Source organism: Morone saxatilis, unplaced genomic scaffold (assembly GCF_004916995.1).
Source record: "Morone saxatilis isolate NCDOM2014 unplaced genomic scaffold, NCSU_SB_2.0 Contig7, whole genome shotgun sequence".
NCBI classification, from domain to species: domain Eukaryota; kingdom Metazoa; phylum Chordata; class Actinopteri; family Moronidae; genus Morone; species Morone saxatilis.
The window spans coordinates 18,095,560-18,114,350 of NW_023340246.1; the positions used below are offsets into that span (position 1 = coordinate 18,095,560).

General features: G+C 42.7%; 1 protein-coding gene across 4 annotated transcripts in view; it reads left to right on the forward strand.

The window, feature by feature from the left end:
* wasf1 (WASP family member 1) overlaps positions 1–18,791 on the forward strand; it is a 52,023-nt gene that overhangs the window by 8,109 nt on the left and 25,123 nt on the right. For all 4 annotated transcript variants that reach the window (XM_035678457.1, XM_035678455.1, XM_035678454.1 and 1 more), the window contains 2 exons: positions 11,709–11,866; positions 13,383–13,517. In XM_035678457.1, the coding sequence (XP_035534350.1) occupies positions 11,734–11,866; positions 13,383–13,517 (268 nt within the window). In that variant the 5' untranslated portion in view covers positions 11,709–11,733. The remainder of the gene's footprint in view (positions 1–11,708; positions 11,867–13,382; positions 13,518–18,791) is intronic.

The following is an 18,791-nucleotide window of genomic DNA, read 5'->3' on the forward strand; positions in this document are numbered from 1 at the left end:
TAAACCATGCAGCAACCCCTGTTCACGCATCAAACTGACCAAAACACCACTATCAGAAACAGAAAAACAAGCACAAATGTGAATTCGTATTCGCATCGCGTTCCCCTTCTTCTGCTGTAGTCAAAGAAATTGGACAAGAACACACAATTGTGCTTTGTCACACAAGCTGGGCCCAGTCCTCTCCAGCCTTCGATAACACTGCCACAGGTGACCTGTGTGTGTGTGTGTGTGCTGTGGGTGTGTGGGTGGTATCTACTGATGAAAATGAAGCGTACTATAAGTCTCTGAGAATATAGACCTCAAGGTTCTGATGCACGTTAAAAAAAAGTTTGCAAGCTCGCTGAGCAGAGATGGGAGGTTGTCCAGAGCTTTATGTGGGGGGAAAGCACAAGAGAGAGAAAGAGGACAAGGAGAAGATGAGAGAGCGACGGCTTGAGGCACGTTAAAAGAAAGACAAGAAAAGCAGCGTGGGTGGCATCAAGGGGAAACTGGGAGAGAGGAGAACGGAGATCGAACGCATCTTCTCTCGCTGGGAGATCGGATGCCGGAGTCCACCAAACCGGGGGCTTTTTTCCAGCAGAGCACGGCAGGGAGAACAAATGAGAGAGGCTTCTGTGGGGTGAGAAGGAAGCTCATTCTTCATGAACTCGCAGATTTTTGCAACTGTATAATTGCTTAACACAAGTGGTATTTGATTCAAATACTGCTACAGACGCTAAATAAGATGTTACCGTTTCACATCCATCTATGCTGTTGAAAATGTTCCGGGGGGGAGGGGGGGGGGGGGCATGTCAAAAGCAATTACACTTTGACTTTTTTAGGATATGGCACCCTGCTTTTCACATTGAAGTGCCCTTTAAGCACTCACCTTTTTCTATTTTCGGCATTTCATCAGGCCTTTATCAATCGCCAGAGTTGTGGTTGAGAAGCGCAAATTCAGCACACTGTGGATGAATTGTTCTTCTATCTGTTTCCTTTGATCTACATCTAAACGTACGTCATGGTCAGAGATTAAAAGCAAGAGTGCTTTTAAAGTCCTGGTGATATAGCTCGGGAGGCAAAGGTGTATTTCAGTCTCTCATGCACCGCTGCGTCTTAGACAAAAGAGAAAATGTGTAAACACAGGCAAAAAAAACATCAACTGTTAATCGTTAACTTTAAAGGCAAGGTGATGACTATATGCTGGACACTTTTATAGTAACAGACTGCTACTTATGACCTTTTCTTTCCCATGTTACATTGTTAAATGTTATCAACTTCATGCATTAGGAACTTTTTTTTTGTTCATTTCTTTAACATTAAAACAATCATTGCCTTAAGAGATGATGAATGTGGAAATTGTTCGAATGCTTATTCATTTGTCAACCATGAAACTTACAATGCAACGTTTAAAACAACACACCATCCCTTTTTTTGATACAAACATTGCAAGAGTAGGGATTTTTTCCTACAAGGGAAATTATTTTGAAACTTTCCACGTTTTTACATGCTGACAATATCAAAAACCAAATCTATCTACACAAATCTGAAGCATTCACGGTTCCGCAAAACATGCCAATTAGACGCAGGGCATTACCGCCAACAGCAGATTAAACCGCCCATCACAAGCCTTCAGTGAGCAGTACTTTGGCGCGACTGAAAGTAGAGCAAGTGAGGCGGAAGACAAGGAGTGTAGCAGGGAGATTGTGGGATAACTGGGCCGATATCAGACGGGTGCGGGCAGCTGTGCAAACTCTTCAAAAGGCTGTCTTCTGATGTTTTTGTGGCAATTGGACACCATGTCGTGTCGTTGCTTGAGAAAGATGGTTCGGGGTCACAGTGCTGGAAGACCATCTGGACATTTACAGCAGTCAGATGGATGTGAAACGGTACATCTTATTACCTTGTACAGTATTGAATCACAATACCCACTGTGTTGCAATATATTGAAAAATTGCAGTATCAATGAAGAATGAGCTCCTTCTCACCCACAGAAAGCCTCTCTCATTTGTTCTCCTGCCTCTCTGCTGGAACACAGAGCCCCCGGTGTGGACTCCGGCATCGATCTCAGCGAGAGAAGATGGTCTCTCTCTCTCTCTCTCCCGTTTCCCCTGATGCCACCCACGCTGCTTTTTTGTCTTTCTTTAACGTGCCTCAAGCCGTCGCTCTCTCTCTTTCCCTTTGTCTCTTTCTCTCTCTGGTGTGCTTTCCCCCCACAAAGCTCTGGACAACCTCCATCTCTGCTCAGGAGCTTGCAAACTTTTTTTTAACGTGCATCAGAACCTTGAGGTCTATATTCTCGAGACTTATAACGCTTCATTTTCATTCAGAGATACACACACACACACACATCACACACACACACACAGTCACCTGTGGCATTATGAAGCTGGAGAGACTGGGCCCAGCTTGTGTGACAAAGCACAATTGTGTGTTCTTGTCCAATTTCTTTTGACTACCAGAAGAAGGGGACGCGATGAATAGAATTCATTTGTGCTTGTTTTTCTTTTCTGATAGTGTTTTGTGTCGTTGGAGCTGACAGGGGTTGCTGCAGTGGTTAGTTTGTGTGCATGTCCTTCACATCTAGCATGGGAGTTGGTATAATGACATTTCCCTCACAGGCCAAACGAGCGCAGCTGCACAGCGCGCACATGCAGACATTTATTATTGAGCAGCAGGCTTTCATTATTCATGCCAGTGGGTTTCCGTGCAGTCAGCAGATAAACTTCTTTGAGTCTGTTTGTTCATCAGACACTCTCCTCATTGATGTTGGCACACAGACGTCTATGAATATTTAGTTGTGCACGTGTACGGTGGCATAAAGCATGTTCGCTAAATGAATGTCTCAAGCAATCTGAGCTCGTGGTAGCAAAACACAATGTGGGCTGTGTCCAACTACTCAGTATGTATAAGGTTCATCATTGATCATGCTCTGAATGTAAAGTATAGTGGACAGACAGCCACTGTTGAGTCACAGTGATTTCTTTAACATATCTGATGAATGGAAAGCTTAGATTCTTTTGTATCTTCTTCAAAGAGCGGTAGGAAGGAAAACATTCTTAATTTTGAATGAAATATAGATAATAGAGAGAGAGAACGTAAACCAGCCAGGGAGTGTGATTTAGCATTTTCAGCTGTCTTCAGTTGGTACTTGTGTTCTTGTTGTCCGAGGCAACTCCTGAAACTTTTTTCTTTACAGCCAGCCAGTGGACCTGTGCCATCTGAGTACCTGAGCACCATCCGAGTGCCAGCATGCCAGGTCGCTCACTTTGATCAGTGCTGGCTGTGTCAAGAGGAGAGGCGGGGCACAGCGCTAAATGACTGCATTGCTCCACACCCCCGCTGTCCCCCCGCATGAAAAATGGCCACGGACAAACTCAAGGGCCCCAACTGCAGAGCTCAGGTGCCGAAAAACAAAAAAAAAAAAAAGTGTGAAAAAAGGTTAGCAGACTTCACAGAACACCTTTTGTTTCTGTGCAAGTTAGACACATTGTCAGAAAGAATATCATGAGAAATACAGTGCAGTCAAAAATTCAGAGTTATTGAGGCGAGGAAATAAGTTTATTATGTACCCGTATCCCTTGCCACAAGCACTCTGTAAAGTTTCCCACTACCAGCAAACCTAGTTAGCATAGCTGTCTGAGCCCAACCTGACAGCAGTGGTGCTGCAGGTGTATTTTCAGCACCAACAAGAGCTCTGTACGTGTGTGTGTGTGTGTGTGTGTGTTTGTGTGTTTATAGCACCTCACTGGTGAGGGCCTGCAAGGTGTCATCTCACCGCTGAAGGGGCGCCGGCTGCTACAGAATTTTAATTGGCAGGAAGACACACATGCCATGATATGTTCTGCCAACGTGATGTGCTGTGATGGGTGAGGAGGGGGAAGTGGGAACTGGGATGTAGTCTCAAATGGAGGGGTTGGTGTGTGTGTGTGTGTGTGTGTGATGTTATTTTAGTTATATTGCCCTGTTATTTGCATAGATCTTTAACATCTTCCAACCTCATGGGTTGCTGTCTGAGAATTGCAACATGTTCAGCGTGTTTGTGCATGTTATTTCGTTCTGCACATCTGCACCAGGGACCTCTCTCTGTACAGAGGCACCAGCTCTCCTCCACTGTCAGATGTGACAGTCTGTTCCCACCAACCGCAGCAAAGACTGGGGTAAGCTCAAAACGAACGAGGAAAAGTGCTTATCGCTGTTCAGAATGGCCACTCTTAAAGGTGGGGCAGAAAGCCCGCCATCATAGAAAGAGGCAAGATCAAAAAGTGACCAAAGAAATGAGAGATGGATTCCTATAACACTTACTTTCTTACTATTGCACACCTGGCTAATTTACACAAAGTGGACATGCTTGTCGGATTGTTGGCTCGGAAAGCTGCCATTGACAGCCACCCAATTCCAACGTCAAAAAGGGGGGGGGGGTTTAGCTGCTGTTGGAGCATCAGAGCAGCACCTCGCCTAAAGCATTCTGAGCCTGTCTACGCTCTGCACAGCTCAGGCGGAGTGGAAGTGCCTGAGTGAGGCTGGAGATCTGATAAAGCTTGATCGATATTGAGTTTATCATTAGACCTTCCTTTCCAGTTATCAGCGAGTCCAAAACATCTGTCTCTTCTAACTTCCTAGTGACATCTGGTTTAAGTTGTAGCCACAGGAAGACTGCAAAGTCAGCATTTTATTATTTTAAAATAAGTGACGAGAGTGTCTGGCCATTTGAGCTGTTTTTTAAGGGAATAATAATAAAAAAAAAGCCTTATGTGCTAATAAGACAGAAAATAAAAGGACATAGCATTTCAAAATGCATAGCTGCCTCATTAGAATAACAAAAATGATGAGCCAGGTCATTTTTCCTGAGCCTCCGCAGTCACAAAGAGAAAGTCTTTTTAACCAGCTGAGGGACACCACGGACTCCTTGATAAGTTTTGAGTTTGACAGTGTACTTTTTTTTTTCTTCCCTCCTTTGTTTTCTTTGGAAAATGAGCTGCGGTAGCTGTCCTGCACTGCATATCTGCATTACTGATTTAAACCAGCTGCTGGTGAGCTTTGCCAGTGTGATCTCTGCTCCCTCTGCCATTGGCTGCTGTGGCTCTGCCAGCTTCCCTGATTAGATGTCTGTGATTTTATGTTCGCAGCTGTTTATAATGTAGGAAGAACCCAACTCCACAGTTGTAGTGCACGAGTTCCCAGAAACAAGGGGAAAAGGACAAAATGTTCAGGGCAATTTGACATAGAGAAAGCAGCCATCTTTGAGTTGGCTTTGAGGAGGGGTTTTAGGGAGAGAACAGCCCATTATTGTGAATTCATTTAGTTTTAAGGCTTCATTTTAAGACCCTGAGTAACTTCCCTAGAGGGATTGTGTTACTAAGGGCTTGTTCATGATGCACACGTTGGTCTTTTGCAGCTCTTGTAATTGTTGCTCCTGCAGTTGCTTTGCTTGTGTTTGTGACAGCACTCAGAGGGTTTCTGCACATCTTTAAAAGGCTGAAAAAACACTTTCCTCCAAGAAAGGTATTTAAAAGTCTTTTTTTTCCCTCTCTTGCATTCCGCAGGCAGTAATGTCAGATTGTGGGCTATCGTAAAGGAAGATTATGCACCCAGAGAGCTGTTACATCCTTTTTTTGGAGCTGTAGTCACCACCGCCGACGGTGCACCATCTCACGAAGGGCAAGTGTCGATTTTAGCATAAAAGTAGATGAACTCAAATGACCTGTCCATCCATTTCCTGACACTTATCCTGGTTGAGGTCGCATTCATTTAATTAGTTATATCATTAGGATGGTGTGATAGTGAAACTGCTATTAATTGGCTTTCTATGTGGTATTAAAAAGGCCTTAAAGATACTTGAATTTAACTTGGGGAACCCTACAGAAGCCCTGCACTCAGTATGTGAGCTCTTGTTTGGAACCAGTTGTAATCTGTGCCTCGTGTTGGATTCTGTTTCATGGTGATTCAGAGAGAAAATCAGCTTGACTAACTGTTCAGACCATGAATTTTACATCACTCGATGATGAGATCTCTCTTGTTTCAAAAGGCTGAGGCCATTTCATTTCAATTCCTACCAGCTCCCTTGCTGGTTTACTGCTGGCTGCTTTCTCTCTCTCCCCCCCTCTCTTCTTGTGATTCTCCAGTTCACAGGACCAGCGAATGCGATGGCAAACACGCTCCCTAAATGGCATCGCTGCTGGATATTAGTTGTTTTTTGATATGTACTGTAGTTCCTATTCATGTCTGATAGGGCTGTCTGCTTCTCATTTGTTCATGCTTTTCTCTGTAGAATGAATCACCCCTTCTTTCCTTAATTTGAAAAAAGAAATCTCTCAAGAAACACTGGTTGCTTTCGTATGACTCTGTGCGTGCTTGTGTGTGTGTGTATCAAATTGAAACCGATGGTGTATCAAGGATGTGGTGGCTCTACCACGCCCTCCAAATGAAAGGCCCTTGACCCGCTCCATATTGAGGCGTCCTCAGCTACATTGTGCAGCAGTGTGAGTGAGTAAATGCTCCATTAAGATTCCTTCGAGCCTCTAGTTGGACATATTGTCCCGAGTGCAATGACCCGCACCAGTGGAGGCCCCCATGCTCTCCACCGGCACGTGTCGTCCCTCACCCTGCTTTGTGCTCGTACACAATAGACGAGCAATCCCCGATCTCCCTCTCATCCTCGCTCTCTCACATTCCATTCATTTATCCATTGCTATCACCGTTTTGACACTTCACCCAGATCTTGGCGCGTGCATTCCTCCCTTCACCCGCTCTGCTCTCCTTTTGTCCACCGTCTTCGGCTTTGCCTCTCGTGGGATATTATAAAGTGACCAATGACATCCCACTGCAGCCGTTGCCATGGTGATAGGTGACAGCGGGAAGCACCACCCAAGATGTATGGACCATAAAAGTAGGAGGACAGTGGGAAGGGGTGTACAGAGAGAAATAAAGCTGGCTAGCCTGTGGACTGAAAGAAACATAAAAGAAGGGAAAGGAAGGAAAAGTGCAGGTATGTGAAATATTTATTTGTGCAGTGATCATCCCCGATTATTTGATATTTGCAGTGATGGCCCCCGTCTGTTTACCTGGCAAGGCACATTCGGTGAACGAGGAAAGGGAAACTGAGGGCACAAGGAAGGAAACGCATTGGGAAACCTCAGTTCTCTCACCAAGATCTTACAGCTGTCTTGTTCATTAAATCAGGATCAAATTGAAAATGGGAAAGTTTAATTTTCTCAGTGTTCAGATCTGTCCGTTCTGTCATCCACATCCATTCTTTCATTTCTGTCTATTGTGCTGAATAGACAGAAATCTGAAGAGTAATCACTAGGCACCCATCGGTGCCTCGTACGCTTTTAACCCTTTGTGGAATATTAGCTGGATACCATTGAGGTCACTGACCAGATTGACCTTTAACTAGAAATGCTTGTTATAAGAATAATGATAATGGTTTCTACTCACCCAGCAGTATACTGAACTCTACTGTGGTCTTTAAAAGTGAGCACAGTGGACATGGAAGGTTGGTCGTTTACTCCCCAGATACTGGTCAGAGAAAGTACGATACAGCAGAACATTCAATGTGTGGGGAAAGTATTAAGTGAATATTTGGTCAAATTCTACACTTGTTAAGGCATTACTACAAACCCAGTGTGATGGACTCAACTTTATCTGGGTTGTTCTGAAAAGCCTCTTTTCAAGTAACACTCACCAGATAATTCATATAGCTTGACTCAGTGACTCATTTTACTAGCTCTAAGTCAACATCTCAGTCAGCTGTCTTCCTAACTAGTTACCTATAAGTAATTCATTTCTCTGCAGTTTTAGGAAATATGATTCAAAAACATAACATCTTTATAATGTACTGTCTTGTCACAGTATGCCTGCTGCACCATCTACTCTGCTGTTGTCTGATTTTCAACACAATCAGACAACTATTATTATGGATCTTCCACATGGGATAAATAAGCCTTGACATTAACTATTCATGATGAACATCCTGTTTTTACTCAGTGGTGGAGCACTCTTTGTGGACTAAATCTTTTCTTTAGTGATTTCCCATTAACTCCTTTTGTGTTGCTTGTTAAGCTCCTTTGCCCATGTTGTCCCTGCATGGCCGACAACATCCCTGCATTGTGATTCCACATGGTTTTGTACATTTTAATAGGTTTGACTTTGGTGTCCTCCAGTTTCTTGCCCTGCATTTCATTTTTCTTTTTCTCTCTCTGTCAGAACCAAGATGATGGGTAAGAGATTTCTCATGGGAACCCATGAGATATGACAGTACTATGCTCATGGGAGCAGCGCTGTCATATGTCATCGTGTCATAGTATGGTATGGAAACCTCGGTGGACAAATGCAGCACGTACGTGTGTGTGCACATACAGTAGCGAGTGCGTGTGTGTGTGTGCCTCCGCGCAGAGAAAACCTTTCCTCCCGTGGACAGCAGTCTTGAGTTAACTTATGTCCAATCAGCGAGGCAGCAAACGTATGCTGCAGTCATAAATCACACACACAAACGCGTATGCGCTGTGGCGAGGCAGTATGAGGAACGCTTTGAAAGGCAAGCCAAGTTAACCGTGCTTTCTCACTAATGATGTGTCAACAGATATCAAGAGAATGTAATTGAGCCTATGATACTGCGAAGGAAAAGAGATATCATCCTAAATGAATGTTTTTTCTGATACATAATGCAAAGCACGCACTAGATCCACAGCAGGGACCAAAACAGTGATGGGGAAACTAGAATCACCCCATAACACAGTTGAGGACACGACTCTTCATGCTTCCTTTTGTTGGCGTTTATAGACAAACAAGAACTCGGCTAGATAACAGAGAAGGGAGTTTCATAATTGATTTTAGCATGCTGTTGACGGATTTAAAAAGGGGAAACTCATAACGCTTTGGTAATTTTTTAAAAGCTATATTTCTAAACCAGAATCAATCCTGAGGAGCTCAAGCTGGCAGAATCAATACCATCACTTAACACCTATTTCTATGTGCTTTTATGTTATGGGGCTTAGAGGTTAGGAGTGGATGATGATTCTCTTTCAACTACTGCTGCTTTGTATATAATGGCATCATTTCCCCCTGTGATATCTGCGTTTCTCTGCCATTTCTGAAGATTTTATATATAAGTCGTATAACGATAAAGGTATTACTATTGCAAATAGGCTGCCTGTTTTTCTCCCACCTATACCTAACGCTGTGTGTCTCTCTCCGTGTCATTTTTCTTTCACTGCAATCGTAAAGCCTTATTTTCCATCATTGTTTTTTTATCCCATCCTTTAGACAAACCTGTCCTCCGTCATTCTCGGAAATAACTCTTATGACCCAGTAGGTAGGAGGAAGGTTGTTAAGAGGATAACACATACCTTTTATAGGGAGACGCGAGAGGAGAGAAGCCTTGAAGAGGGAGAGATGGGCATAGGGAAGGGGAGGGGGGGATAACAAAAACAGCGTGAACTTGCCTGGCAGATGCATTTGTCATCATCTGTGTGTGTGTGTCTGTGTGTTTGTGTTGAATAAGCTAGTTTGCATATATGGCAAAAAAGAGAGAAATAAACAGTTATGATAGACTGAACTCATTTTTTTTTTGCTCCTCTTTTAATCTGTCTCTCCATTCAACTGTACCCCACCTACTGTTCCCATAAAGTAAACCGATGAGCCGAATAAAGGTAAATAAATGCCTAATTGATTAAATCCACAGTAATCTAAAAGCAAGGGATAGTTTAAAGAGGGGCAGAATGTTTAACTCTAATTAAAGGAGATACCAATAATGCTAAAATTAGTTCAAATTGATGTACATTAAAGAAAGACGAGAGTTGGAGTCCAAGATTAACGCTGCCAGCAGCTGACTAACTTAGCGTAGCACCAAGACTACACTGAGTATTGTTGGGCCTGTATGTTAAAGGTCAACACATTTACACCATAGAGTGTAGAGTTTACACCTCGACCATGATGAGTGCTAACTCAGGGTTAGGCCTCCATTACTAAGACTTCCGGAGGTTGTGGAAAATGTCAGTGCACATTGGGTCGAGTGGTGTTAGTTTGTGTGTGTGTGGGTGGGTGTGGGTGATGGAGAGACTGTGGGAGGAAATAAAAACCTCTAAAGAGTTGAGGGGATGTCTTGTTATTTTAGAAGTGGGCAGGGATTTTGGAGCTGCGTTTGGGTTTGTGTCGCAGTAACATCGCCCGCACCTCTCATTCAGACCACTTTAACAATGGCTCAGAGAGGCGCACTCTCTCATTCTGTCCTTTTATGGGCATTTTTGCCCCCGTTTAGGACGCCTCCAAGATGAATCACCTCAACAAAGCCTTTTACTGGGCTCCCTCTCTCTCCCCTCTAACCGTCCATAGCTGGGCCACTTCCTAGAATAGCCTTCCTTGCCCTACATTTTTATGGATACGGTCAATAATCATGTATATTCCTCAGTGACAGCAACACCTCTAAGAATACAGCGAGGCATTAAAAGTACCAGACGTCAATTAAAGTTTAATCAGTGCTTTAACGAGGCCTTATCAGTGTCGAGCCCGATCAATCAGTTGGTCCAGCTGAGCACCTGATTTCCACTTCATTGCGCACACTAACTCTAATTGAAAACAAGGTAGGTGTTGTTAGCATGATTGACTAATGTTGTGGAAGAGGGAGTTGTACCGGTAGATGGAGTTTTGCCCTCTGCCCTACAATCTCTCGATCTGAGTGTCTTGTTATTACAAGATACCAACTTATGTTACAACAAGAAAACGTTTGTTTTAATGAGATATTATTTTGGTTTGTTTTTTGATATATCATTGCAAGAAACGTTTCTTGTAAAAACACACCCATTTGGTATCGGTATAATAACGAGATAATCCTGTAATCACAGGAAAATATCTGGTTATAACTTGAAAAAAAGGCTCTTGTAAAATCTAGAAGTTGTACAGTTTTATTGATTTGTCCTTAATTTTTTTCTGACCTAATACTGGCAAAACTAATGACATTCCCACCAACTTCAGCTGTACTTTGTGCTTATTAGAAAATGTGAAATGAAGATGGTGAACATGGGAAGCTTACTTGCTATATGGAAGCATTGTCATTCTAAACATTCTGAGTAGTAGACTCTTCTTACATCAAGTGTATTGAGTGCCAGTAGGTCCGTTAAGTGCACCCCATTATGATTTCTGTAAAGATATTCTGGTTCTGGATCATTGCAGCCTCCTTGTTTTTGGTGTTTGGTGTGAATGGAGGAGAATTGGGTCTAAGCAGCCCAACATTGCGCCCTTACTACTATTAGCATGGCTGAGTGGGCAGACCAAGTGCTGAGGTTTGTTAGCCCTGGTTATGCATGATGAATAGGACAAGACAGTGCCAAGTCAGTGAAAGAGATGAGGCAACATGACTGTTAGCAATGTGAAAACATTACTTCCCTGCTTCTGTTGCATTTTTTTATTCCTCCAGGATCCTATTTAACTGTATTTCTGACATTGTATTCCCTCTCCATGTGCCCTTTTTACCCCTTAACTCACATCATGTTCTGTCATCTGAACCTCCCTTATGCTACTGTTTTTCTCTCCATTGCTGTGTTGTGATAATTCTGGTGCTGTGCTAACAAAACAATCAGTGAAACAAGTATTTTCTCGTTCCTATTTGTGTCTTCTATTGTTGTTCTTCTTGTTAGTGTTGTAGCAAATCAGCAAAATCATAATGTCTGTAACTTGAATTGTGCCTTTATTCCCCTTCTCTCTGTCTGTCCCCCTCCATCCGTCTCCAGTAGGTAGTGGTGTCGCAGCAGAAGGATGCCGCTGGTGAAGCGCACCATCGAGCCCAGGCACCTGTGCCACACGGTGCTGCCAAGGAACATCAAGAATGAGCTGGAGTGTGTGACTAACATCTCCTTGGCCAACGTTATTCGCCAGCTCAGCAGCCTCAGTCAGTAGCACAGACACACACACAGATACACACACATTTGGTATATTCATTTGTCATCTGCTTGTGGTTCATTGATTCATGCTTTCATCTATTGATATTTTTCATTTTTATACACTCAACATTATCACTGATGTCTTTTCTTCAATACAACTACCCATTCACCTCCCACGCCCAGTGGACGGCAGCAGAAGAGGATGTTCCAGCGCTAGGTTCGAAAGTAGTTTAGCCGACTTCACAGGCAGCCAGCACCGGAGCTGGGTGCTGGAGCTGCCAAGTCACGCTGCCCTGCCTTGTGCTGCTTTCTGTTTCCATTACTCTTCTCTTCCTCCATCACAATTAGTTTTGTGGTGAGGACATTTAAGACTTGGTTTGTTAAGTCTGCAGCCTGCCATGCTGTTGCTCCTGCTCTGCTCCAGTGACGCAGCTAAAAAAAGAAATGATTCAACTGACAAAATGCGAGTCGACACAGGGGCTTCTTGACTGATGACTCGAATCATGTACAATTAGGGGTCAGCCCAAAAACTTTGTTCATTTGGTAGTGAACTATTTATTAAGCCAGAGTAGATCTAAAACTAAGCTTCATTTTTTTTAACCAATTTTAACAACATAAATGTTCTAAAAACAGATCTAATGAATCCAGCGCATCATCCCTGCAGCAGAAGATATAGATATAGAAAAATAACCTAGAATATAAAATCATCCTGATGCTCAATGTTTCATATTATTCTAATAGTAAGAAATCTTTGGCATTCTTTGCTATTTACAAATCTATACACATGCTTTATTATGTTTCAGTTTGGTAGTTCTAAGCTAAAGCCTTTGCCTGGAAGGGTGAGAAAACACAGATTGCATATTGCACCGTATGGTCATGACTCATGGGCTATGTCATAAATCTACACAGATTTATGGAGGCCAAAAAGCCTTATTCAGTTCATGAAGGAAATGGTTTGCTGACAATAGAAGTTATTGCCAACATTTAGCCGGACAGAAGCTGCAATACTCACTGAAGGTTTTCCTCTTCAGTTTAATCTGCATCTGGTATCACACAGCTGTCTTTGGTAAAACATCCCTAGCACTCACATCTCCATCAGAACAGTCCTCCCTGTAGATTTCCAGTCACCACTGACACAGCATTTCTTCATGTCTCAGTTGCACTTGTCTTTAAGGCTATGATGCTTGACGCAGAGAAAGAACAGCACTTCTAGTTTGCTGTGAATGTGTATGACAAACAGAAGGACCTAAGTGTTGTAGAAGTCCCCAGAGGCTGTTAATGTAAAACATAAGTAACAGCTGAAGTGAAATGACACTTATGAACAGCAGGTACAAATTTCTCATGCATATAGAATTACTAATAAAGAAAAATTACTTAAAAGCAACATATTTAATCATTCTACACTTTGTGTTTCCATTTCAACACGACTGTTCATTCTTCAACTTTTTTACTCGAGTGCTTTAAGTGTGAAATAAAGTTTAAAAAACACATTCTCTGCCCGTCTGTGTGTGTGTGTTTGTTCAGGTAAATATGCAGAGGACCTGTTTGGAGAGCTGTTCAATGAGGCCCACACCTTCTCTTTCCGGGTCAACTCCCTGCAGGAGCGCGTTGACCGCCTCTCCATCAGTGTCACACAGCTGGACCCCAAAGAAGAGGAATGTGAGTCTTGTAACACACACACACACGCACTTAGCCATGCACTCTCCCTCTGTCTTTCCTTCAATCACACCTTCACCTCTTCAGTTTCACCTGTGTTTCTGTTACTGTTCCAAATTAAATGTGCAATTGCTGAATCTGCCTTTGACAGCGTCCGTGTGTCAGCTGTGTGATGGAGTTCATCTGCCCACCCTCCCCTCAAGTGTCTCAATAGCTGTTATTAAAGGAACAGGCAGCGAAGAGACGGTGTCATTTTTCACAACACAATAGTACAAACCCCGGCCTCCATTACAAACATTCTGCCGGAGTTTCACTTTGGCTGGATGCTCGTTTACCCACTAAATGTCTCCTCTTTGTGAGGAGAAATTGGATCTATGGTCAGGCTCTATCTGTGGTGAGCAATAATAAAAAGGAATGCGATAGTCGGCAGGACTGTTGGGTAAGCCATGTTCTATTGAGGGAGGGGAGGCAGGATGACAGGATAGCGTAGCTAGAGGAGAGTGCAGTGGGTGCAAAGTAAAAAGGGAGAGAATCACAGCGGTGTAATATCATGCTCCAAGGCACCGTATCGATTTCCCGTGGGCCAGCGGTGTGTTTACGGCTTTGCACAATGCTACTGTTACTGCTTCCTTGTCACTGACACGGAGACAGTAAAATGCTCACTGGGCTGTACTTGCTGCTTATGGGTTTTCTGTGAATGCAAGCATATGCTTTGATACCCTTTTACAAGGCAGTGAATTGTTTCTTAGTTTTTGCAGAATCATGGGTTTGTGCTTTGAACACAATCAAGGAACGGACCCTTGCAGATCCAGATTACTCAGATTGTTCACCTAATCTTCCGTTTTGTTCTATCCTCCATTGTATCCCCCACCAGAGGCTTTCCCCATATTACCTCTCCTCTTCCTCCTCTCAGCCATTTTCTCTTCATCTAACCACCCTTTCCCCTCACCACGTCCACCTACTGTAGCCAGGCTAATTGAATAATTGTGTGGGATCCAATTGTGGACGTCTGTTGTGCAGGGTGTCTCAGCTGGTAAGTGTTATCCTTCAGAGGTTGAAGGGCAAACACTGACACACTCTTTGTCTCACACACACAAGACTCACACTATCTTAGCCTGCAGAGGATCAGATATTAACATTTATCGTATTAGATACACATCTATAGATTTGCTTGAGGAACTACCCAAGTAACAACAAAGCCGGTATTTGTATCGTTTTGGCGTTAGGCTACTTGTTTATATTCATGTGACGTTTCTGTGTTTGGACACAGATTGTGAATGATTTTGTGTCCATGTGGTCCTTGGTTTTATCTCCCTTCATAAATAAGCCCGACTTTCCCCCTTTTAGCCTGAAGTACTGGCTTGAGAGTCAGTGGATAAGGATCAGCTCAGTTGCAGTTTAAGTGTGTGGTGGTGGTGGTGGGGGAATCGGAGGGGAGGAGGAGAGTACGAAAGATGGAAGGATAGAGGGATGGGTGCATAATACAGGGCACTGCAGCAAAAGCAGTGGAGTGTAAAAGGATTGTACCGCAGAATTTTCTGGGCCAGGTTGAAATGGCCTCCTCTGCAGGTTACACAGATTTCCCACTCAGTTCAACTCCTCCGCATTCATGTATAACCAAATGAAGTTGTCTTGCAAATGGAAAAACCCACTCTACTTTCTTTTCCTGACCATTATTCCTGTAAGATTTGTAAAATCCAATGACTATAATGGCAAGGTAGTGTAGTGGTATGCGGTCAGTTAAATGTGACAGAAAGATGGACAGTTGTGGGAGGGGTTTGTTTCCCGTAAATGCCACCCTTCATCCCCACCCCCACCCTTTCTTTACCCTGACACTCTCAAACACGCACTGCTGTACGCAGTTTAAAGTGTATGCTTTTAGCACAATCACACGACTTGCCTTGTAATTGTCTCTGTGGGTCTGTGGTCGGCATGAGAGGAGGAGAGCGGGAATGAGTGCAGACAGGGATGGCGACATAAATCTGGACTATAGAGGGATAAAGATAGGAGGATAGGGGTCGGGTAGGATGGAGAAAAGTGGAGCACACAATTATTTTATAGATACTATTCACAAAATCCCCCGCAAGCTTTTTTGACGTACTTTAAAAAAAACCTTAATGACCTGAGAGCATTTGGTGACCAACAGACTGTATTCAACTTCAAAATCTAGATCAAATTATAATATCTTGAAAGCAAATTGCTGCAGAAATGGTTTCCGATTCACAGCCAAGTTATGGTTTATATTTGATATTTACTTTTTCATGGTGATGGAGGATGCATATAATGAATATTGCAGTAATTATCATATAAAAATTATATATTATTTTGATATTGTTGTTTATTTGTTAGAAAAAGAAATTAAGGATATTTAAGTTTGATTTCATGATTGTAACATCAATTAAAACTTGAATTAAAAAATTGTGTTGTTTTACTATTTAGTGGATCCTAAAACATCATACAGTATAGGTTTTGATTATCTCAGACACAAGTGATTGTAACATCAAAGACATGACCAAAGTAAGGATTTTTAGTAAAAATGAACTCAGCCTTTATTCGGACATGAGAAATGTGAGGCAGCATAAGAATATTGACGACAATAAAATATAAAATGGCCATCCACCCCTTCATTGTTACTGTATAATTTAAAGAAGATTACAGTTAGATCATTAGTGGAATAATCACCATCACTGCAAGTGAGCAGTGGGGTCACCAGCCGGATTGCTGGTAAATAATTTGTGATCACAGCATAGTGCCAGGTTTAAATTGCTGTGTTTTTATTGTGAACCGACTGTGACCCTCACTGTCCACCGTACCTATTGTGACATCGAATCAAAAGCTAATCAAATAAAAAAGGAGTCTTTGCCGTAAGAGGCATCTGCATTACACGTTATTAGAGCTGCGGCAACACATTCCCAGTGTTGAGCCACCAAGAAGAAAACATGAAGACAAAGGGAAAAGTCATGGAGGGAGGTGTTTTTTGCGAGAAGTGGCAGGAGCACTGAGATCCTGGCTAGTATATGAACTGCAAAACCATGATCTAGGTTTATGGCTGGTAAAATAATTTTGCGTTGTTTTGCCACTCACACACATATAACACAGCAGTAGACTTACAGGATTCAAACATGGTGCAGACGGACACAATGAAGTCAATTATGTGTTATCAATCCAAAGCATAAGGACGCACAGTGCATTATGGTGGATGGCATGAAAGATGTTTGGCTGAAGGTCGGGGAGATGGAGGGGTGGCCAGAGTGATATATGCAGTGTCAGTGGTGGTGCAGTGGCTGAGGTCAAAAGTGCTCCATCATCACATAAATGTATGCACATATAATCCGATAAACACGCATGCACACACGCTCAACCTTGCCCACACCCTACATACCCTCAAGCCTTTAAAGGGTTTCGTCCCTCACTTTGCCCTTTACACTCCCCTGTCCTCTTCCTTCTCTCCTCCCCTGACTGCACACACACACACACACACACACACACACACAACCCACACACAACACACACACACACAACTGCCTCTGTTTTGGTTGTCCTCCCAAGCTCACTCCCATCTCTCTGATTGATCTCTGCTCACCCTCCATCTTGCATGGATGCTATTTGTGTGCTGTCAGGCTCTCTCCCCCCTATCACTCTAGCCAGCCAAACTAATGGCCTGTATCCCCTATTTAATGGCACCGTTATATCACTGCACTGGCTGCAGGCCATTATGGAAGGCCACAAAGCCACCTCAGGTCCCTCTGGGCTCTAACTGTTTCTTTATGTACTCTATGTCTCTCTTTCTGTAATCCATAAGAGGTTTCTTCGTCGTCGTCTATTGCCAATTTTCTTTTCTGCTCTCCGTTTCTCCCACATGACATCTTGATCTTTCAGTATTTACGTCTCTCTTTTTCCTTGGTTTTTGTCTTCTAGTGCTTGTTAACCGTCCATGACTCCTACTTTCTCTGGCACTACTACATACCTCTCCTTATCTCCATCCACTTTATCTCTCTCTGTCTTTCGGTTTCTCTCTGTTAAAGGCAGAATGAGTAGGATTTGTCGTTTGCGATTTGTAAACATTCAAATTTGGCCCCTCCTGGCTCAAAGACACCAGAAGTGCACAAGCTTTGTTCGGCATTTGTGTAGCTTCCTCTTGGATGCAGGCTTACCACTGTGAAATTAAAAAGGAACTAAACCTCTGTGACATCACGTCACCCATTGGTTTTTGAAGAGCCATCGTGAAGTTCACACAGAAGAAACTTAAGTTCAGATGGGATTCAGTGTTTTAATGTGCTTTCTTTTTCTCACAAGTGCATACTCTATACTCGCATACTTCCCTCCTTTTACGCAAAGGGTTAGGTGAAGGGATGGGTAATATGAATAGAATCCTCTGTCAAGGTCAAAACCATGGTAGAATATATATTCATTCTCTCCATAAACAATACTCGTTATACAGGGGAATTAAATTGCATTCCTTCAGCGTTACGGTGAACACAATAAGAAGAGATACAATAATAAAAGAGAGGACAAGTATGAATACAGTTTAGTAAAGTGCAATGAATGAAAAGCATGTCACACCAACATAAGATTTAAAGTTAAAGTAAAAATCAGCACATTAAAATAAAGTGCTAATGGTCAGTGTTGCAGATCTGAAAAATTAGGCTTTATTCAAATGCTGATACACACGGTTTCATCATTTTTACAAAAAAACATAGTCAGCTACAGACTAAGTATTCCTCTTAAGTCTTTAACCAGCAGGTACATGTTGGATTTTATGTGAAAGAAGCAGACGGGGTGGACCGCGCGCCACAGACAACACCGCACTGTAAGGAATGGCCACCTGCGTGTTTTGACCAGCAACATAGTGATAACCTGGACAGTGACTAGAGATACAGTTTGTTATAAATTGATACAGTTTTCAAAAGGCAAGTGACTGTGTGAAACCTCATCCACCGGTAGGTTACAATGAAAAGTACCTGTCCAGATGTGTTCATCAAGAGCACACTGGTGACCCCCCATGGCAATTACATGCTTGGCCACATTTCATTAAAGATGTTCAAAATGTTGTTCTTCGATATCCCTGTGTTAAGGCAGGACTATTTCATGGTTATATTGGATTTTTATGCTTTTTTTTTTGTCTCAACGTGACACAATACTCTTATTTGTTAGGCATTTCATTTGTTCTAATAGAAAATTGCCTATATCACTCTACATATTGATATCATGATATAAAATGACATGTAAGGTGTAAGAGTATTTTATTAATATGGTCTTCTTTTTATTTATGTAGCC